This window comes from Moesziomyces antarcticus, assembly GCF_000747765.1.
Source record: "Moesziomyces antarcticus DNA, scaffold: scaffold_v10002, strain JCM 10317, whole genome shotgun sequence".
NCBI lineage: Eukaryota > Fungi > Basidiomycota > Ustilaginomycetes > Ustilaginales > Ustilaginaceae > Moesziomyces > Moesziomyces antarcticus.
This window is the reverse complement of record NW_014639008.1, coordinates 595,851-615,790: the sequence shown is the minus strand read 5'-3', so window position 1 is coordinate 615,790 and position 19,940 is coordinate 595,851. Positions and strand designations below refer to the sequence as shown.

Here is a 19,940-nt window from a genome sequence, read left to right as displayed (position 1 = left end):
AGAGGAGATGTTCAAAGCGTGCCGAAACAGGCACAGGCACGTCCGGCGTCTTTTTGGAAGTGAGCTCCGCGCGCCGGACCTGCAAAGGCGGAGGGAGGGCAGCAGGAAAGAAAGGAAAAGGAAAAAGAAAGCTTCGGCTGCAGATCGATCGACAGATGCTCGACCGCGAACGTCCACATGCTCGCCAATCCCAATTTGAATCGCAGCATGCCGAGCGCCAATTGCGCAGGCTTTCAGACTTTTTGTATTGGCCGCCTCGGCGGCTCGGCCCCACGGCTGTTGTGAGCCGTGCCGCCGCCAAAGTTGCCGCTGTCACCGAAATTGGCAGGCACCCCCCCTTTTCAGAGCAACAAGCGAACCGAGTGGTTGTGCCTTTGTGCCTTTGTGCCTTTTTCGGTTGCCTCAGCCCTACGCCACAGTGCTCCTGAAGCCTGATGCGAGCTGCCGATCGCATGGTGTACTGTCACCTGTGATGCGAGCTCGCTTGTGCTGTCGGCATCCCAGCAACGCACAATCAAGACGGGCTTCGATCTTCGCATGTTCTTCCACTCGAGTCCGCAGCACGAAAATCAAACTCCCTTGATCCCCTTTCCCCGGAGAGCATGTGGCCAGGCGGGCGGCGGCTGAGTCTCAGCAATGAATGCTACGGCTGGACAGAATGTTCCCCCGGCCCCTGTGCTATTGTTCCTGTCTCGAATGGTGCAAACGTGGTCGATGTTGGTATGGTCAGGATATGCACCGGGAATCCAAGCGAGCCGCATCGGCCTTTCACCTCGATACGCCCGTCGTTGGCTTCCCATTTCATTTGCGCTGCACCTGAGCTGCAAGTGCCCACACATACCTGCAGCTGGTCACCCGCTTGCCGCCGGCCACGCCGCTTCGAATCTTCGAAATCGTATCGTGACGCCATCGAGAACATTACACCCCGACTTCGCTCTTTCGATCCTAGCCAAGCGCGGGAGCGCTGCAACGGGGCTTCTGCGAGCTTCGTGTTGATAGCAACGATCGAGCGAAGGGACAAGCCAAGCGAGGGGGAGAAGTTAGTGGCGGATGCACACAAACAATGGACGCCGCACTGCCAAAACTTCATCTGCACAACGCCGCCAAAAATGAAGCAAAGACGTGTGAATGAGGCGGCCCACCGCCTTCCCTTCCCTTCCCTTTGTGCTTTCGCCCTCCTCTCCCCTCGCCCTATCGGTACCTCCGCTCCTTGCCTCCTTCACTGTCCCTTTAACCACATCCTCCTCTCCGTCCTATCCTTTCCGCTCCACCTAGACGACTTGTTCCTACCCCGTCTTAAGCGTACTCTGGCCAGTACTGCCTATACCGTCCTTTCGTCCTACCACCGACACCCACCGCTGTGGCTTCAGTTCAAACCCGCACCAACCACATCATCATGAAGTTCACCACGACCGTCCTTGCACTTCTTTCGGCAGCAGCTGCTGTCTCGGCCACCGTGGACACCAACGAGTCTGGTCTGCACGTCCTTGGCGAGCGCTCGTTCGAGCGCAAGGCGCGCCACGTCGAGCTGTCCGCCCGCGCCGTCGACTCTTCCTCTCCCGACCTTGAGTCTCGCGACTGGGTATCCAAGTCCGGCAAAGTCACCTGGTACGCAGGCGACCAGCTCGACAACCCTGCCTGCGGCGGGCCTACCCCCACCGACAACTCGGCCGTCGTCGCCGTCAAGAAGAACGGCGGTTACGGCAAGTGCGGCGAGACTGTCCACCTTCACTACAACGGCAAGATGGTGTCCGCCAAAATCGTCGACTACTGCGCCGGCTGTGAATGGGGGCATTTCGATGCGACTCGGTCTGTCTTCAAGAAGCTTGCACCGCTCAGCCAAGGTGTTATCGAAGGAATCCACTTCAAGCTCTTCACCAAGGACTAGACGAGGAGGTGTAGGACGAACAAGCCGATGTACACAAGGCGGTGTATGACAGAAGTGGGAGCGAAAGCCTCCTGCATAACCCCCACTCCTTCCCGGCTCCCGGCTCTCCATTTCATTTCCACCCACCGACAAATCTTCAACCCCGCTTCGGATCCCTCCAAACGTCACCGGAAAACCTTCAACGCCTTTCTCCATTTCGCTTCCACCTTTCGCTGTTTCGCTGTTCCACTGTCTTGCTTTCTTTTGTATAGCTCCCCTTTGGAGGGATGCTTCGATGTGCGCACCCACCGGAGAGGTGCGGCTGTGCCGCGAACTACCCACACGTCTACTGCGTAGACGTTCTTTCTTTTTCTGTATCTTGCTCACCCCTAATTTTCGAGTTACGCTTTTCTGTCCACGTCCAAGGTGTGAGAGTGTGATCAGAGGTCAGCAAGTCTTGGTGTTGAGAGTGTCGTCGAGAAGAGAACATCCCACGCCCAAGTCGACGAGCGCCAAGTCGGTGAGAAACAAGACCTCCCAATGTCAAACTGAATCGCCATCACCTCCTCACTCCTACGCTTCATTCGCGCGACGCAACCCGAATCTAGACCCACCGCAGCGAAAAGACGCAATGCTAAAATGCCGTTGTTCGAAAATTGCAATGTGTGTATGTGTGTGTGTATGATGCAGTGTGTGCGAATCTAATGTGGATGCTACGAATGCAAATGCCGAGGCACGGCACCTTCTGCCGTGCGTGATGAAAGTTCAATGGTCGTCGTCAAAGTCGCTCGAGTGGATCGAGTTGCCGCAGTCACATCGGTCGCGCTCGTCATGCGCATGCCCACCACCGCCACTTCTCCCTCCATACCCGCCATACCCGTCCGACCCTGCCGTACTCGCATGGTCGTGTCCACAGCACGAGTGCCCCGCCTGTTCACTCTGCCCATGATCATGATGACTCGTCGCAGCAGTGCGCTCGCTCGCCGCCTTCGCCCCCGCAGCCCGCCCTTTGCCCTTGGCCCTAGCTTTGCCCTGCACAAGCTTCTTGCGGCTCCGGCACGCACGCAGCATGAGCGGCGTCTCGCCATAGTACAGCTCGTACTCGCAAAACACACAGATCCAGTCGTCGGCAGTGAACAACGCCGAGCCGGTGCCGTGCGCACGCGACGACCCGTGCCCGTGCCCGTGCCCGTGTCCGTGCCGACACCCGGAGCCGTGCTGGTGCGCAGGCTCGGCTGCTGCTTTGCGCGGCGCGTTCCGCCGTCCCGCCGCTGCCTTCGTCTTGCCAGCTGTCGTCCGCGGCTCTGCCCGTGGTGGTGCTGCTTGCGAGGTGGGAGGCGGCGCCAGTTTGGCTTCGCGAGCGATTGCAGGGCGCGGCGAGGAGCGCGCGAGTCGGGCGTCTGTGTCGGCTTGCTGCTGCTGGTACGTCAGCGCGCCTTGCACCCACGGCGGAAGTTCGTCCCACGCCAGCGGCTCGCGCTGTCGCGACTCGGATTGTGCACCTTGCGGCGCGGACACGGTGCCACTGTGAACAGCAGGCGGCGCCTCGATGGGCGCCGGCACGCCGCCATCGGCCGAGTGAAACAGGTTGCGGGTGGCCGCATCGAGCTGCGAGCGCACCTCGCGCAGGCGCAGCGAGACCGCCGAGGCCATGCGGAACTGGAACTTGCCCGCCGGCGGCACCACGCCAGGCTTGACCTGTTCCACGTGCTCAACTGGCCGGGGCACAGGCTCGGCACTCGAGCGCGACGGACGTCTGCTGGTCCGACCTTCGGCTTTGGACGGCGCTCCGGCCTTGGAAGGTGTGTCGCGGCTGTTGATGCGCTCTGCTGCGGGCGAGACTGCACGGCGTTGCGGCGAGGCTTGCGGGCGCGGCGATGCTTGCAGTTGCGACGAATCCTGGTTGCTGGGTGCACTGCCCGAGGCGGCGGCAGCTGCGGTTCTGGCGCGGATCTCTGCGATGGTGAGTGGTTTGACGGACGTGTTTGCGCCGCGAATGGCCTGCGCTCGTTTTCCGGCCTTGGAGATGCGCTTGGGCGGCATGCGCCGCTCTGGCGAGTGGGATGCTCCTTGGTCGGGCGGAGCGGGCGTGGACGGATGAGCATGTGTGGCTCGTTCTGACAACTCTCGATGCGCGCGCGCGTCTGCTTCCAGCATGTCGAGTCTGCGCTTGAGGATGGCATGGGAAAGGCGAAGACGGATCCTGCTGCGCAGCAGAGTGCGGCGGTGCTCGCCTGCCGAGCGCCGTGGGGGCAGGCGCAAGGGTGAAGCACTTGGTTGTGCTTGTGTGCTCGAGGCTCCGCCGAGCTCATCATGCGGCGAGTCTTTGTCATGGTCAAGCGATGCTGGCGCTGCTTCGTGGGCGAGGGTGTTGGTCTTGTCGCTCAGTGCACGATCCCGACGTGGGTGATCTGTGCTCGAGGAGGCTGGACGTGTGGAAGCTTGGTCAGGCAAGGAGGCGTTGGAGACGGGCTGTTTGGTGCTGGTGTTGCTGGTGGTGAGGAGGGCAGGACCCGAGGGGCCCGGGTGGCTGAAGCGGCTGCTCTTGCGCTTCTTCTTGTTGTTGCCCAGATGTGCGGCCTGGCAGGCGTCAAAGTCGAGGCAGTCTTGATCGACTTGGGCGTCGTCGTCCGAGTCGAGCTCGTGGTGGTGCGAGTCGACGCTGTCCGTGTCCGCCCCCGCAGTGGGAGCGAAGGATTTGTCGAAAGTGGCACCGGGAGCAGGAAGACCGCCGAGGATGGTGCGGCGGTCAGCGTCTTTGCGTGTGGGGTTGATTGTAGCCGAGGGGTTGCCGACGAGTGGGAGGGCGCGACGGTTGAAGGCGGAGAGGCGTTCGGGAGCGGCCTCCTGGCTCCAGAGCAGGATAAAGTGTGCAGCACGCTGGCGGTAGTGGTAGCTCTCGTCGGTCAGTTTGGACGGAAGGGTAGGGAAGCGAAAGGCGGCCGTCGTGGCCGAGGTGTCGGCGAGGTGGTGAGAAGCGTGCGGCGACTTGTGAGAGGACGGATGGTGGCTTGGCTGGACGCTGAGCTGTTGGAATTGACTCGAGAGAGCATGCGGGTCTGTAGGCGGAGCACGGCCATGATTGGATGCGGCTGCTGCACCGTTGGAGAGGCGCTCTGGCGTCTTTGGAGATGCATGAGAAGGCGTGCTGGACGATGCTGTCTCCTCGTCGGCGACCAGGTGTGGGAGGGCGGTTGGGACGGCTGGGAATGCCGAGGGACGTGTTGACGCAGAAGACTGTGACTTTCTTGTAGGCATGGCACGGATCTCGCGGCGAGGATCAGGAATGGGCAGGCCTGACGTGGCTGAGAAGGTGGGCGACGAGCAGGATCGGAGCGTGGCGTCGGGTGAAGCTGGTGGATCCGCATAATCCGGCGAGCGTTCCTGATTCCATGATGTCTCGTAGGTCATGAAGCGATGGAAGAGCTCGAGGCTTAGGTCGTGGTGCTGCGCCGGTGACAAGGTGGAGTGCAGTGGCGGGCGGTGAGCCGCTGCGTGTGCGGTGGACGGCATGGTGCCTGTATCCTAGCCTGAGGAGCGGGGGTGTGGGGGTTTCTAGGAGGTGTGTCGCATGTTGCTGTGCGGTGTGTTAGGCGGCCGAGAGCGATCCAGGTGGGTGAGGTGGTGAAAGCAGAAGACGACGCAGAGCGAGCGGCGCGTGGCGGTTGATGCGATCGAAGACGGCGATGTGCTGAAGGTGGATGAGGTGACGAGGACAAAGGGCTGGCTGGCACAGGTCGAAGCTAGAAAGTGTGACTGCGCATGTGTGTCGAAATCCAATCACCAACTCAACAGCTTAGGCAAAGCGGCGTGGCTGCCGTCCCACTTTGCGCTGCACTTTACGCTGGCTGCACTTGACACTTTGCTCGCTCTGGCACACCCACTGGACAGCGCACTAAATTGCCCGTTCGGCCCGATGCAAAGACCAGGAGCTTTGGGGACGGCCTTCCATCCTCCAACGAGGCTCCACTCAGCGCCAAACCGACCGACCCACCGACCAAGCAACCCAGCGGCCGGTGCATGTGTGTGTGCTGAGCCCCCGACCAACACTTTTCTTTTCCGCAAAACGCTTTTTTATCGGAGACCAACACACCGAGCCGAGAAATGGCGGATCGGGCAGATTAGCGATGCCTCGCCGAGGCTCTTGCTCTGTCACGTCCGAGAGGACATCGTGCAAATGGAAGTTGGGCAAGTCCTGACGGCATCGGATGGGTGCCGTCTGCAATTCGGCCGGCTGGCAGAAGCTCAGCATAGTGCCGCTGCAGGTCTCTCTAACCGGTATGACTGCAGCGAATCTATGCTAGTGTGACGGCCGGCTCTTGTACGGTTGGCCGAGCCAAGAGCTGTGAGGGCGAAAATCGCGCAGACCGGCGAAAATCGCGCAAAGTTCCGGCTCGGCTCCTTTTTTGATCGCTTGAGAAAGGCGCCGGCAGGGTCCCTTCCTTTTTCGGCAAGCCGGAACCTCTCATATAATAAAGGCAGATGCTGCTCCAAGACCGGAACGCAATCGCCTCCCTCAAAGGCCCCTCGTACCAGTCACTCAGCAGCGTCGAATCGCGCGCCTCGCTCGCAGCATCCCATCATGGCATGCAGTCAAGCTGAGCGACAGCCGCTGCTTAGCCATGACGAGCGCCGCGCCCTTCCCACGCCATACCGCTCCATCGATAATGGCACTTTGGACGATTCGGATCAGCCGCTCATCACACGGCGAGACCATGCAGCTGCGGTCTCCTCGCACAATCTTGCCCGCTCGAGCCGTCACGCCTCGACGCTCACCGTCAGAGTCTACGCGGTCTGCCCAGACATCCACTGCCCCTCGTGCATCTCGCACCTCTCCAGCCTGGTCGCCAGCCTCGACATCCATCCGGCCTGCCGTATCGCCATCTCTAACGCAGACACCTCACTCATCCACCGCACCGTCACCATCGACCTTGAGGTGGCACCCTCCGACTCGGAGGATGGCGCACATGCTCCGCAAGGCTCTCATGGCCCCGCACGAGCGGCGGCAAAGCGTCTGCGGCGCGTCCTCGAGGAGCTTGCCAGGATTCTCGCACAGGACGGCTTCTCCGTCGATCACATGCGCTCCAAAGTCATTGCAGATTCCGGGGCAGACTACGCCTACAAGCAGGGCTTGAACCAAATGCTCGACGCGTCGGATCTCTACCGACACTCCGAGACGAGCGCCGCAGCCTCGAGTCTGCCAGACACTGTCAACGCATCGATAAAGGGCAGCTCCATGCTCGGCGCGCTGCCAGCCTCGCTCGGCAATACGCTCCGATCCGCCTGGTCCCGTACTGCTGCTGACGATACCGAGTCGGCGCGCATACATCACGAGCGATGGCGCAGACACGTCCAGGTCTGCCGCGCCTGCCGGGACGGCGACGCCGATCACGCTTCTCCACTGGAAGATGCCACTTCGCTCTCGCAGCAGCAAAATGACGACGAGCCCAAAGATGCAGACGACTCTCATCGCCGAGTGGTCGCCGTGCTTTCGATCACCGGCATGACTTGCGCGTCGTGCGCCCAATCCATCACCAACGCCGTTCGCGCCCAAGCATCCCACCAAGTCGACTCGATCAAAGTCGACGTCCTCTCTGCCTCGGCCACCGTCACTGCCCATCCATCCGCACTGCCCTCCATCATCGAGGCGATCGACGATGCCGGTTTCGAAGCGCATCTAGTAAAGTCCGAGCCCGTGCGCTCGTCTTCACCCGACCGCCAGCGCGACGAGTCGGACGGGCACACCTGGAGGGCCAAGCTCGCCATCCACGGCATGACGTGTGCGAGCTGTGTGCAGAGTGTGAGCTCGGCGCTGCAGTCGCACGCGGACGAGACCAACGCCGCCCACGCGGTCCAGATCGTCACCACTTCGGTCGACCTCATGTCCAAGTCGGCCGACGTCGTCCTCTCGGCCCCCGACAAGACCCAGGCCGAAGCTCGGCTTGGCGAGCTGGTGGCTCAGGTGCAAGACGTCGGATTCGAGGCTGAACTGCTCACGCTTCAGCCCGAGTCCGGCAAAGCCCGCGCGGCTTCCGACGGGGCTGTGTTTCGACACGTGCGCATCGAGGTGCAAGGCATGTTCTGCCAGAGCTGCGTGGCCAAGGTGCGCAGCTACTTCAGCCGTCTCCGCACCGCGCGCGCCTCGGACATCGACGTCGCCGACGACGATCTCGACGGCTTCACGCTCGCGCAGCCGCTGCTCAGCTTCAGCTACCGCTCGGGCGCGCCATCCCGCCTCCGTCTGCGCACCATCCTCGACGAGGTCAACTCGCTCGACCCAACATTCTCCGCGCGCTACGCGCCGCCGCCCTCGCTTGCCTCGCGCTCGGCGGTGCTCGCAAGGGCAGAGCTGCGCGACCTCCTCATTCGCCTCGCCATCACGGCTGTCTTTGCCCTGCCGGCGCTGGCTATATCGATGATCGCGCCGCTGCTTTCGCCACACAGTGCGCTGCGGCGGTGGACGGCGGCGTACGTGGTGGGCAGGGCGACGCGGGGCGAGGTGGCAATGTGGCTCATCGCCACGCCCGTGCAGTTCGGCGTCGGTGCGCTGTTTCTCGCCAAGGCGTGGCGCAGTGTGTCGGCCATGTGGAAGCGGCGTCGCTCGTGGACGGACCGCTTCCTGCGCTTCGGCAACATGGATGTGCTCGTTGCGCTCGGCACGCTCGTCGCATACACCTCGTCGCTCGTCCTGCTCGGCCTGGACGCGCTGCGCACCCCGCAGCCCGCGGACGAAGCGCAGATGGACATGACGTACTTTGAGGTGTCGGTGTTCCTCGTGCTCTTCATCCTGCTCGGCCGCGTGCTCGAGGCGGTGACCAAGCGCAAGACGGGCGATGCCGTCGCCGAGCTCGGCCGCATGAAGCCTCGCACCGCCCAGCTCGTGCTCGATCCGTCCGAGCCGGCGCGCAGCCGCACAGAGCAGGTCGACGTAGACTTGCTCGATGTGGGCGATCTCGTGCTCGTTCCGCACGGCGCATCGCCGCCGCTCGACGGTGTCGTGCTGGGCACCGCAGCCACGCCGCTGTTCGACGAGAGCAGTCTTTCGGGCGAGGCGCGGCCCGTGGCCAAGCAGGTTGGCGAACAGGTCTACGCGGGCACACTCAATGTTTCGCACGCCGCCGTGGTGGTCCAGGTGCGCGTGGTGCCGGGCGCATGCGTGATCGACGAAATTCTCGACGTCGTGCACGAGGCCGCGGGCAAGAAGGCGCGCATCGCCCAGCTCGCCGACGCGATCACCGGCGTCTTTGTCCCCGCTATCGTCTACGTCTCGCTCGCGGTGCTGGCGGTGTGGTGCACCCTGCTGTACTCGGACATCCTCGGGGAGGACTGGCAGAGGAGGCATGTGGAGCACTATGGTGAGCCGGGAGCGAGGTTCGTGTATGCGCTCCAGTTCGCCATTGCGTGCCTGCTCGTGGCGTGTCCGTGCGGCATCGGGCTCGCGGCGCCCACGTCGCAGCTTGCGGGCATCGGGCTGGCGTCCCAGCACGGCATCCTCGTCAACGGTGGCGGCGAAGCATTCCGGGCCGCCAGCACGGCGGCTGACAGCGCCGGCCAGCTCGTGGTGGTGTTCGACAAGACCGGCACCATCACCAAAGGCGATGCGATCGGCGTGGCCGATTATCGCTTTGCTGCTGCGCAGGACGAAGAGCTGCAAGAGGCGCAGCTGCTGCACTGCATCGAGCTGGTGGAGCAGGCCAGCACGCATCCGTACGCGCGTGCCGTGCGTGCCTGGATCGCCGAGCGTCCCAGCGCGACTCCATCCCTGCCGTCGCAGTACAATCTGGAGGACGTGGTGGAGGTGCCGGGCAAAGGATTGCGCGCGACGTTCCGCCAAACTTTCGAGGTCGACGGAGCGGCAAAGTCGTTCGTACTGCTGGTGGGCAACCGCGCCCTGATGCGGGAGCTGGGCGCCGAGACGCCGGATGCACACATCGCCGACGCCGAGCGCGGCTGGTCGGCTGCATCGCACAGCGTAGTCTACACCGGTGTGCGATGGTCTTCGTCCGCACAAGGTGCGGTGGCACTGGCGCTGGCCATGAGCGACGAGATCCGACACGAAGCCGCATGGGTGATCGCCCACCTCTCGTCGCGCTACGCCGCCGAGGTGTGGATGGTGACGGGCGACAACTCGGGCACGGCATGCAGTGTGGCTGCGCAAGTGGGCATCCCGGCCTCGCGCGTGGTTGCCGGCGTCCTACCCATCGACAAGAAGACGTGGGTGGAACGACTTTCCTCCGCTGACCCCGAGTCCTCGCTCCCCACACGCCAGCGGCGGTGGTTGGGCGCTGCCCGCGGTCGAACGGTGCTCTTCGTGGGCGACGGTATCAACGACTCGCCCGCGCTGAGCGCCGCGAGTGTCGGCGTGGCACTGGGGTCCGGAAGCAGCATCGCACACTCGTCGGCCGACTTTATCCTGCTCGCACGCACCGCACCGCTGCTCTCCATCCCCGTGCTGCTGCAGCTCTCGCGCGCAACCCACCGCAAAGTCACCTCCAACTTCGCCTGGGCCTTCGTGTTTAACCTGGTGCTCATCCCTGTTGCAGCAGGTGCGCTGGTGGGGTTGGGAGTGACCATGGGCCCCGAGCTCAGTGGTCTCGCCATGGCGTTTAGCAGCACCAGTGTGGTTCTCAACAGCCTCAGCCTGCGCACCTGGCGGCCTAGTAAGCAGCTCGCAAAGCAGTTGGAGCACAAGTAGAAACCAGCACGAGAAATGCAGTTGCGTCTAGCGGGGGAGGGAGGTGGGGATGGCGTTGTAGCGCGTGCGCGTGATGGCAGCCGCGATGCGGTCGGCTGTCGAATGCACCAGCTGCGTGAGGTGCGTCTTTGTACGTTCGATCCCGCCGAGCTTCCACACGCCGCACGCGCCGGCGGCAGCAGCAATGAGCAGCAGCAGGAAGAAGAACGAGCCCGTGTTGTTGCCCACACTCGCCCCCTGCGAGCCCGACGACGACGCCGCTTCCACGGCCGGCTTTGCTGCAGCAGCAGCGGGGCTAGCAGCGGCTGCGGCAGGAGAGGGCGACGATGGTTGAACCACCTGCATAGATGTCACACACAGAAGCAAAGATCGTTTAATACGTCTTGTCTTCATTTAAAAAGACCCGAAGCGTTGTGGCGAAAGAAGGGAAGGACATACAGCTTTGCATGCGGAACTTGTCCAATGGGAGCAGGTCGCTCCAACAAGTCCCTGCGATGCTTGTAGGAGTGGGGGAGAGGGGGGGATCTAGAGTTCGTCCTTCACCTTTTCTTCGCCACCGGCGGCAGGCAGTTCACCTGCGTCCTTGACGATGACGTCGCTGCTCGGCTTGTCGCCGTAGCCCTTGGGGACGTTCTCGATGTACTTGACGATATCCATTCCATCGATCACCTTTCCGAAAACTTTACAACCCAAAATCATTCCTGATCAGCATGTCTCTCCTCTTTTCTATTTTGGACGGTTTGGTACTTACCGACGTGAACATTATCCAACCAGCTGGTCTTGACGGTGCAGATGAAGAACTGTGCGCCGTTGGTGTTGGGTCCGGCGTTAGCCATGGACAGAATACCGGGCCCGGTGTGCTTGAGCTTGAAGTTTTCGTCGTCGAACTTGCCGCCGTAGATGCTGTAGCCGCCCCGACCATCGCCGCGCTCAAAGTCACCGCCCTGGATCATAAAGTTGGCGATGACACGGTGGAATTTGGATCCCTTGTAGCCGAAACCCTTCTCGCCCGTGGCGAGGGCGCGGAAGTTCTCAGCGGTCTTGGGCACGTCGTTTCCAAATAGACCGAGCGTGATGCGGCCGACGTCCTTGCCATCGTGCGCAATGTCAAAGTACACCTTGTGCGTCACAACGGGCTCGGAAGAAGAGGCGAGGACGACGCCGAGCGCCGCAATCAGGAAGACGACAAAGTTGAAGAGCACCTTCATCTTGATAGTGCGGCAGGTGGTGGTTGGAGAGAAATGCAGAAGCGGCAACCGTGCACGGACACATCGCCTCGGGGCCAAAGACCAGCTCACTCACGCGCGCGTGCGGCCCGCAGTGCGGTACTCCTCTTTTCTTCCAACTCACCCACCAAAAGTCTCACGAATCGCTTCTTCTCGCGCGGTAAAACCCGCCCAAACTCGCCCCACACCGCATAGCTCAAGTCCCACACATAGGCACCACCACATCACACTCGCAACACCGTCTGCGAATAAACATGCATGGAATCGTCATGCTTGATCGGATCTAGTCGGACTCATCGCCGCTGCTCTCGTAGATGGCACGCTCGTCCAGCGCCGCATCCGCATCGTCGTCGTCGCCAAAGTCCTGGCTGCGATCGTCCCAGCTGCCATGTCCGTGCAGACTGCGCAGTCGGTGGTGCAGCGGCGCTGTGCCAAAGCTCGCCCTGTGTGTGCCGCGCGCGACGCCTTCCGAGTGGGTTGCCGCCGAGAGGAAGGGCATCTGTGCCTGCGCCTCGTCCTCTCCATTCGCGTCCGCATCGCCTTCCGCTCGGCCATGGCTTCGATCGAGCCATTCACGCACCGCACGGTCCGAGATCTCCTCGCCCCCGTCGCGCCCGCCGTCCGGACGCGAGCCCGTACCTTGCGTATCGATGAGGTAGCGCGAGTAGGTCGGGTACGGCTTGGGCCGCTTTGCGCCCTCCCGGGGCGAGGGTGCATCGCCGACGCTGTTGGGCGTGCCCACCGCCGAGTCGAGCAGCACCCCAGCCATGCCGCCCGCCACCTTGGTCAGGCCAGCCACGTCCTTGCTCGTAAAGAAGTCCTCGCCGTCCGTGTCGGAGGGCAGCGAGGCGATGCTCCTCGGCGCCTCGTCGCCGCTCGCGCGGCGTGCCGCCTCGTGCGACCGGCGTGCGCTCTCACCGCTCGTGCGCGAGCCGTCGAGCGTAGGCAGCGGATGCACCTTGGCACCGGGCGAGCGCGCGCCCTTGCCGTTGCTCGCGCGTGCAGCGCGGCGGCACGCCTTGCGCCCTTCCTCGATCGCGCGCTCGAGGCGCACGCGGTTCTCGATCATGTGCAGCTTGGGAAAGGTGACGCTCTGGCCGACGCGCATCATGCGCGCCAGCTCCTTGCGGTCCGGATCGGACAGGATGCGCACCCAGTCCCACGCGCGCGTCTTGGGCAGGATAGTCACCGCGCCGCCAAAGCGCTGCAGGAACACGCTCGACCAGTCCTGGCCGAGGATGGCGGGCAGCAGATCGAGGTCGCGCAGGATCTTAAAGTTCATCGAGAGGTTGAGTTTGAGGATGCGCTCCGAGGCCGAGAGGATGAAGCCGCCGCGCCAGCCCTTGCCCTTGCGGTGTGCAGTCGGGCGGCCGGGCGAGCCCTTGGAGCCAAAGTGGAAGAGGTGCACGTGCGGGTTGACCTGGCTGACGATGGGGTAGTTGACGTTGAAGAGCGCGTGCAGGTCCTGCAGCGGGATGTCGACACGCAGACTGCCGTCCTTGAAGCGATGGCCCCAATTCCACGGCACGATCTCTCCCGTGCCCTTGCGCTTCTGCATGAGGCACACCGGGTTCATGATGCCCGGCACCGCCGCCGACGCGAGCAACGCGCTCCAGATGACGCAGTCGGGCGCCGTCATGTAGTTGAGCAGCTTGACGGGCGAGTGTCGGTCGGCGGGGATGACCGAGATGCAGAGCACCTTGCCCGTGCGCTCGTACGCCTCCTTGAACGTCATGCTGCCGCGCGTGAAGAAGCTCGCCTTTTCGGCCCACTGCACCGTGTCGAAGCGTGCGCCCGTCGCCCATGCGCGCCGACCCCACACCGAGAAGGGCTCCTCGCATGCGGTGATGCGGTCGGCGAGCGCGGGCACGAGCATGCGGCGCAGCTCGTCGTCGGTGCGCGTGCAGGTGAGCGCGGCGATGAGGCCGCCCGCCGAGGTGCCCGTGACGACCTTGGGGAGCAGATTGGCATCGAGCAGCGCGCGCACGACGCCAATGTGGTAGTAGCCGAAGCTGGCGCCGCCCGAGAGGCAGAGAGCGCTGCGGCCGAGGTTCTTGCTGACGGCGCGGTAGAAGCTGCGCTTGGTGTCGAGCGGGATCTTGTCGGTCTGCTGGATGTACTCGAGCGCGGTCTCGATCTCGGCGAGGTAGCTCTCCACGAGGTACTTGGTGCCGAGATAGGTCTCGGAGTAGAGGCGAAAGTTTTCGGTGCCGGCAAAGTTGTTGCGCAGGCAGAGGTCGAGCACGCCGAGCAGATTCTCGGCATCGTCCTTGTCGCGGAAGTTCTTGAGCGACGACTTGACTTTCTTGACGAGGATCCAGTCGTAGAAGCCGCTGCCGTCTTCGGTCTTCCACTTTTCGTAGCCGAGGAAGTCGTCCTGGGCGAGAGCGGCTTCCTTCCACTGCGCGTAGTCGGTGGCGCCACGCATGCGTTTGCGAAGCTGGCCCTTCTGGCCTCGCCAGGCTATTGAGTATTCGATGAGGTTGACGAGCTGACGAACGAGGACGTAGAGGAGGAACTCGAGGCTGATGACGATAAAGATAAAGATGAGAAGGGGCCAGCGCAGCGCGTGGAACACGAAGCCTTCGCGCACGCCCGAGTCGACGATGCCGCCCTTCTTTTGCTTGGACTTGCGCGAGATCTTTTGGTTGATGGGGGCAAAGTCGGAGGCGGCGGCGATCCTTCCTACTTTGCGCGGATTGGAGGCACGCGTTCCGGACGGCTCTGCCATGGCCGGCGACTTGGGCTCCGCCAAGGTAGCGGCGGCAGCTGGTGCCGGGGTGTTGTCTGCGGGCGAGGGCGACTTGGGCGTCTTGCCGTAGCCAAAGACGTTCCAGCTGGAGGATCCGGTGATCTGTGACGAGGATGTGGGCTGGTACTCCTGCTGGCCGAGGTCCTGTGCGAGAGCCTCGCGGAAAGCCTCGATGTGCTCGGACTCGACATAGTCTGCGGTGAGGAGCGGGTCGAGATCCTCCTCGTCGGGGCTGCGTGGGAAGAGGGTGGGTGAGAGGATGTTGCCTAGGCTGCGACGGCGCTTGGTCGCGGTCCTTAGTGTGGATGGCTGGGCATCTGTCGATTGCGCCGGGTTGCGATGGGATGCTGATGATGTGGCGGCGCTGGCTGCCTCTGCAATCGGATTGTCGTTGGACGCCGAGAGCGAGGCCGGGTCCGGCTGCTTGCGACGCTGAAAGATGGACGACATGCTACTGTCTATGGTGTAGAGCCGTAGGCGTGCGATTGCAGCATTCCGACGGGCGACGAAGGAGGATGATGTAGGGAGGATCGAAAGGAGCGTTGTAATGGTGTTGCTGATGATGATGGAGGCAGTGAGTGTGAATGTGGAGCAGCGAGCATGCAGGAGCGAGCATGCAGGAGCGAGGTCTCCACCGGCGCCTTCCCCAACAAAGTCCCAAAGAGGTGTGACAAGGGTCGTGCATTCCACTGCGTCATCGTGCCCCTGCGCTTTTTCACGCATCTCCAGCGGCAGCCGCAAGCCGCCTTTCTCGCAGCCAGATCGGGCAATCGTACCTCCGATTCAACCTAGGATTGCTCCACATGGCTCCAGCCTGGCTGCCAGGCCGAGGTTTTTTTCGCCCCAAACGAGGCCGAGGAGCTTTTCCCTCGAATTAAGGACGTTGGTGGACCCTTCCGAACACCACCACCTCGCTTTGGACTGCACACCATGGCCAAGGACAGCAAGGGCAAAGCTGCGGTTCGCAGCGGTGGCGCAGATTCTGCGCACACCGACTCGCCTTCGCGCAACACACAATCCAAGCGCAAGCGAACTGCGCCCTCGACATCGACCTCGAACGGCGCCTCGTCATCCAAACCCAAACCGCAACATGCGCACAAGAAGCCGCGAAACGACAAACCGCAGGCGTCGGCATCTTCTGGGCTTCCAGGCGCATCCAAGCTGAAGAGCTCGATCCGACAGACCAAGCGGCTGCTGGCCAAGCCCAACCTGGCGCCGGGCACCAAGATCGAGGCGGAGCGGCGGCTGCGTGCGCTCGAGGCGGATCTGGAGATGCAGTCGCGCCGGCAGGTGGAAAAGTCGCGCGCATCGCGCTACCACCGCATCAAGTTTGTCGAGCGCCAGAAACTGGTGCGTCGCATCGCGCGGTGCAAGCGCAACCTCGACGCGCTCGAGAGCGGCGCCTCGCTGCCGGACGACTCAGATTCCGACTCGGACGCAGAGGACCAGGCACGAGTCAAGAAGCAGGCGTCCAAGATGTCCAAATCGGACCTCGTCGATTCGCTCGAGCAGCTCAGGGAGCTGCTTCACTATGTGGTCCAGTATCCGCCCGATCTGCGTTATGTGGCGCTGTTTTCCAATGCCGACTCGGGCCCCGTGCCGCCCAATGCGAACGAGGACGACAAGAGCCGACAGAAGGCGTACGCCCACCTCGAGACGGTACGCAAGGCGATCCAGTCGCAGCAGCTCAGCAGCGAGCCCGAGGTAGAGCTGGCATCCAAGGATGGTCCGAGGTCCAAACTCGTCCGTGCCACCGCACAGGCTGGTGCGTCGGCGTCCACTTCGCGTGAGCAGGCGCCAAAAGTCAAGTCCAAGTCCAAGTCCAAATCGAAATCCAAGCCGGAGCAAGCGGTTGCAGACGACGAGAGCGCCGACGAGCAGGCGGAAGGTGTCAAGGGCGACGACTTTTTCGCCAACTCGGACGACGAAGAGTAGATCCCCCGCACACTCACCCACAGCACACTCACCCACAGCTGCAATCCACACTTTCTTCCGGGATTAAGAAATGGTATTGTGAGTCTTAAAGTGCGGCGGATTCAGAGTGTTCCTTGATCTGGTTTTCGCGCAGATGTGCCTCGAGTTCACGGATGGCTTCGCGGTCGGCACGGATGCCCTCTGGGCTGCGGCCGGAGGAGTTCCTTCGTCTTGCCCACTGGAGTCTGGCAGGATTTTCGGGTTGCACAGCGGGCCCGGACATGACGGCCTCATTGATATGCACCATCGTCGACTTTTCGGGTGCGGATTGTTCGAGGTCGTCAAACGCCGCATCGCGTTCGTTTCGGCGTGCGTCGGGGTCCCAGAATTCATGCACCTCGGTCTTGACCCCGTACGCCTGGGGGAGGATCTCGATCAGGTCTCCTTCGCGAATCTGGATGCTTGGAATCTCGTGTGGCTGCAAGCCCTGCAGATACGCAATCAGACAGCGCAGCACCGAAGACTGACCGATGATGAGCACATCATTGCGCGTACGTTCCAGCTCGAATATGATCGGCTCCAGTCGAACCGATAGGTCGTGGTACGACTCGGCACGCGGGAAGCGGTGCGAGTAGGGTTCGCGCAGCTTGCGCTCGTACTCGTCCGGAAAGCGTCGCCGAACCTCGTCCATGGTCATACCATCCACCACGCCCGGGTTCATCTCGCTCAACTGGCTGCGCTCGATCACCTTGTACCCTGCCTCGGCGAGCGGATACGCCGTGTGCGAAGAGCGCCGTCGCTGCGACGTCCATACTTCAAACGCCTTGCTGTCGGCTTCCATAAACTCGTCCTTGGATCCAGCAGCGGTGGGGCCATCGACGGGTGCAAGACCGGCCTTCTTGCGACGCAGATTCACCATGAAATGCGCAAGCTCGTCGGCATAGTCCCATCCGAGCGACGACAGATCGGCATCCGCCTTGTACAGATGCTCGACGAGCGCCTCTCCTGCGCGCACGAGATAGATGGTGCGCTGACGGTTGTGGATGTTCATCAGGAAGAACACGATGCGCGACTGGAGGTAGCCCTGGATGTTGTTGACCACCACCTGTTCACCGACGTTGATGAGCTTGATGTAAGGGAAGCTTGGATTCTCGATGGGCTCGTACGTCCTCTCGTGACCCGCGATGCGCGAGTAGTAGTTCTGCACCGCGCGCTCCGGGTCCCAGTTGACATAGTCCGGGCTGCTGAGTTTGACGCTGCGTACGTTGGCCTCGACCACGCGTGGATCGGTGCAGATGCTCTCGAGAAACATGACGTGCACACCCAGCTTTCCGTACTTTTCGCGGATGGCATAGCGACGCGCCTGGACGCCGTTGTTGGCATCGTACACGACGACCTGACCGCCCTGGTTGAAGAAAAAGTCGATGACCGTATCGTCAAAGTCGTCCAGGATGCGTTTGCGCAGCGCCTCGGTGTCGGCACTCTTGGGACCGGTGCTAAAGTAGTCGGGCGGGATCTTGTCGGCTCCACCCAGCACCTTGCGACGGTGATCGCCGAGCGAGAATACGCCCGACTTGACGCCGAGCCAGGTGAGGTAGCGCTCGATGGCGTGCGAGAGGTGCGTCTTGCCTCGTGCGGGGAGGCCGACGGTGGCGATGAGGATCTTGCCTGCGTGGTAGAGCTGGCCGGAAGCCGTGGTGTACAGCGGCGCCGCCATGGTTGCAGAGGGCCTGTATCAGGATGGTCGATGGAGGAGGTGGGGGTTCAAGGGATGCGCGGGGTAAAAGGATAATGATAGCGAGCGGGATGAAGGCGGAAGCGATGTTCAAATGTGGGCGCACAGGCCCGCAGCGAATCTGCGCCTCGGCAGAGAGTGTGGAGGCGCCTCGGATTTTCCCGCCGCGTTCCGGCGCCTTTTTTTGGTCACTCTCGCCCTCAACCGGGCACCTCATGGTTCAGTAGATATGACATGGGCGCAACACAAGCCGAATGAAAAGAGTGGGTATAGATTAAGCTCGTGACGACGACAACCATCCTGCATATGAAGCGACCTCGAAAAAATTTGCTCCGAGCGGCGATGGCTAGCTTGAAAACCTCTGTGTGAGTGCGATGAGTTTGCGGTTATCCGCCGCCCTTGCCTGGATGTAGGCGTCGAGGTCGTCGAAGGAGCGATCGCCCTCGTAGGTCTCTGCCCAGGTGCCGTCGCGGAAGAGCTCGATGGACGGGTATCCGAGGATGTTGTTGCGCGAGCACAGGTCGCCCTGCGCAATGCAGTTGACGCGCGCCATGTGGAAGTCCGACGAGTCCTCCAGGTGGCGTTCGGCGTCGGCGAGGTCGCGCCAGGTGGGTGCGAGCCTCTTGCAGTGCGGACAGTAGGGCGAGAAGAACTCGACGAGCCACATGCCCTTGTCGGTGCAGCTGGTAAAGTTGCCCTCGGTTAGTGAGAGGACGGCGGGGTCGTACGCGGGCATCGGACCGGCGAGGGAGACAGCGGCCAAGGTGGCGAGCAGCGCAAGAAGCGCGCTGAGCCAACGTATCAACAACGACATGGTCGGAGGGCTGTGTTGGTGATGTTGCGGGATGGGGCGACGGCCTGCGCGCGTTTGTTCGACGATGTGCGAATACGAGCCGGTCCAGCCGCGCTTCTTGTTCGAGATGGGGTTTAGAAGATCGTTTCCGTGATGGGTGGTGGTGGTGCGAAGGCAAAGAAGGAACAGCTTGCGGGCGCGATGATCATGGTCGAGCAGCAAGAAAAGAGCCAACAGGACGATGCCAGCAGATGTAGCCAATGGATGAATCTACAGTATCCCTCCTCGGCCCGCGGCAGAGTGCCAAGAGCTGCAAAGTGGTTCCTTGCGCGCCGCTTTTTGCTTTTTCTGTGTTCGATGGTCTGCTCTGCCGTTGCTTTCCTCTGCCGCTTTGGAACGTAGCCGCTGCCGAGCGTGCAAGCAGGAACACGAGGTGCAGGAACGCAGTGCGCATCAGCCTCCTCCATCGGCTGCTTGGCATTCGCATTGGGGCCACACACGACGCAAGGGGCTCGCGAACAAAGCGCCATCGTGCATGCTCAGCCGGTCGCGCTTCCCGAAAGAATGTCAGAGCGAATCCAACTCCAAAAATGCAGAATTCCAAACACGCTCGCGTCGGCAAAAAGCCAATCGGGCGCCGATCACGATCCAGCAAGTGTTGCACTGATTTTCGGCTCAGCAGCGCGCAACGGCCTTCTTACTCACAGACTGTGGTTGGCACGCTCAGCCAAAAGGTCAAGGCTGAGGCGGAGGCGGTTCCAACTGACTGAGCGTGGGTGAGCGTGTGAATAAGTCAACGCTCGCCATGGCCATCCCTTTCTTCTCTCATCCAATCCAACCGGTGGGTGGTTGTCCAGTCTCAGCCGCCTTCATCACCTCTTGCTCATCCCACCCGCGCCATCTCACTTGGTCTTCGCGCCGACACGCGTCCCACTCCAACCCACAAAAAGCGCACACG

The 19,940-nt window shown here is 62.3% G+C and overlaps 9 protein-coding genes across 9 annotated transcripts in view; 4 read left to right on the top strand and 5 right to left on the bottom strand.

Moving 5' to 3' along the window:
- Positions 1 to 1,396: 1,396 nt before the first annotated feature.
- PAN0_002d1122 (uncharacterized protein) lies at positions 1,397 to 1,888 on the top strand (the record flags this gene model as incomplete). Its single annotated transcript, XM_014803289.1, has 1 exon — positions 1,397 to 1,888. One exon carries the CDS (start codon positions 1,397 to 1,399, stop codon positions 1,886 to 1,888), a length of 492 nt encoding a protein of 163 aa, XP_014658775.1.
- A 744-nt stretch (positions 1,889 to 2,632) lies between these two features.
- PAN0_002c1121 (uncharacterized protein) lies at positions 2,633 to 5,380 on the bottom strand (the record flags this gene model as incomplete). The annotated part of the gene is made up of 1 exon (XM_014803288.1): positions 2,633 to 5,380. The coding sequence occupies one exon, from the start codon at positions 5,378 to 5,380 to the stop codon at positions 2,633 to 2,635; it is 2,748 nt and encodes a 915-aa protein (XP_014658774.1).
- A 1,069-nt stretch (positions 5,381 to 6,449) lies between these two features.
- PAN0_002d1120 (copper-sulfate regulated protein 1) lies at positions 6,450 to 10,562 on the top strand (the record flags this gene model as incomplete). The annotated part of the gene is made up of 1 exon (XM_014803287.1): positions 6,450 to 10,562. One exon carries the CDS (start codon positions 6,450 to 6,452, stop codon positions 10,560 to 10,562), a length of 4,113 nt encoding a protein of 1,370 aa, XP_014658773.1.
- Positions 10,563 to 10,589: 27 nt separating this feature from the next.
- Positions 10,590 to 11,770, bottom strand: PAN0_002c1119 (peptidyl-prolyl cis-trans isomerase B; the record flags this gene model as incomplete). The annotated part of the gene is made up of 3 exons (XM_014803286.1): positions 10,590 to 10,901; positions 11,106 to 11,242; positions 11,314 to 11,770. 3 exons carry the CDS (start codon positions 11,768 to 11,770, stop codon positions 10,590 to 10,592), a joined length of 906 nt encoding a protein of 301 aa, XP_014658772.1.
- A 301-nt stretch (positions 11,771 to 12,071) lies between these two features.
- PAN0_002c1118 (patatin-domain-containing protein) lies at positions 12,072 to 14,990 on the bottom strand (the record flags this gene model as incomplete). Its single annotated transcript, XM_014803285.1, has 1 exon — positions 12,072 to 14,990. The coding sequence occupies one exon, from the start codon at positions 14,988 to 14,990 to the stop codon at positions 12,072 to 12,074; it is 2,919 nt and encodes a 972-aa protein (XP_014658771.1).
- A 480-nt stretch (positions 14,991 to 15,470) lies between these two features.
- Positions 15,471 to 16,475, top strand: PAN0_002d1117 (rRNA-processing protein efg1; the record flags this gene model as incomplete). The annotated part of the gene is made up of 1 exon (XM_014803284.1): positions 15,471 to 16,475. The coding sequence occupies one exon, from the start codon at positions 15,471 to 15,473 to the stop codon at positions 16,473 to 16,475; it is 1,005 nt and encodes a 334-aa protein (XP_014658770.1).
- An 85-nt stretch (positions 16,476 to 16,560) lies between these two features.
- PAN0_002c1116 (bifunctional 6-phosphofructo-2-kinase/fructose-2,6-bisphosphate 2-phosphatase) lies at positions 16,561 to 18,171 on the bottom strand (the record flags this gene model as incomplete). Its single annotated transcript, XM_014803283.1, has 1 exon — positions 16,561 to 18,171. The coding sequence occupies one exon, from the start codon at positions 18,169 to 18,171 to the stop codon at positions 16,561 to 16,563; it is 1,611 nt and encodes a 536-aa protein (XP_014658769.1).
- Positions 18,172 to 18,535: 364 nt separating this feature from the next.
- PAN0_002c1115 (uncharacterized protein) lies at positions 18,536 to 19,003 on the bottom strand (the record flags this gene model as incomplete). The annotated part of the gene is made up of 1 exon (XM_014803282.1): positions 18,536 to 19,003. The coding sequence occupies one exon, from the start codon at positions 19,001 to 19,003 to the stop codon at positions 18,536 to 18,538; it is 468 nt and encodes a 155-aa protein (XP_014658768.1).
- Positions 19,004 to 19,787: 784 nt separating this feature from the next.
- PAN0_002d1114 (uncharacterized protein) overlaps positions 19,788 to 19,940 on the top strand; it is a gene marked incomplete at both ends in the record, with an annotated part of 3,327 nt that continues 3,174 nt past the window's right edge. The window contains one exon of the mRNA XM_014803281.1: positions 19,788 to 19,940. This exon is cut by the window's right edge and continues 3,174 nt beyond it. Within this exon, the coding sequence (XP_014658767.1) occupies positions 19,788 to 19,940 (153 nt within the window).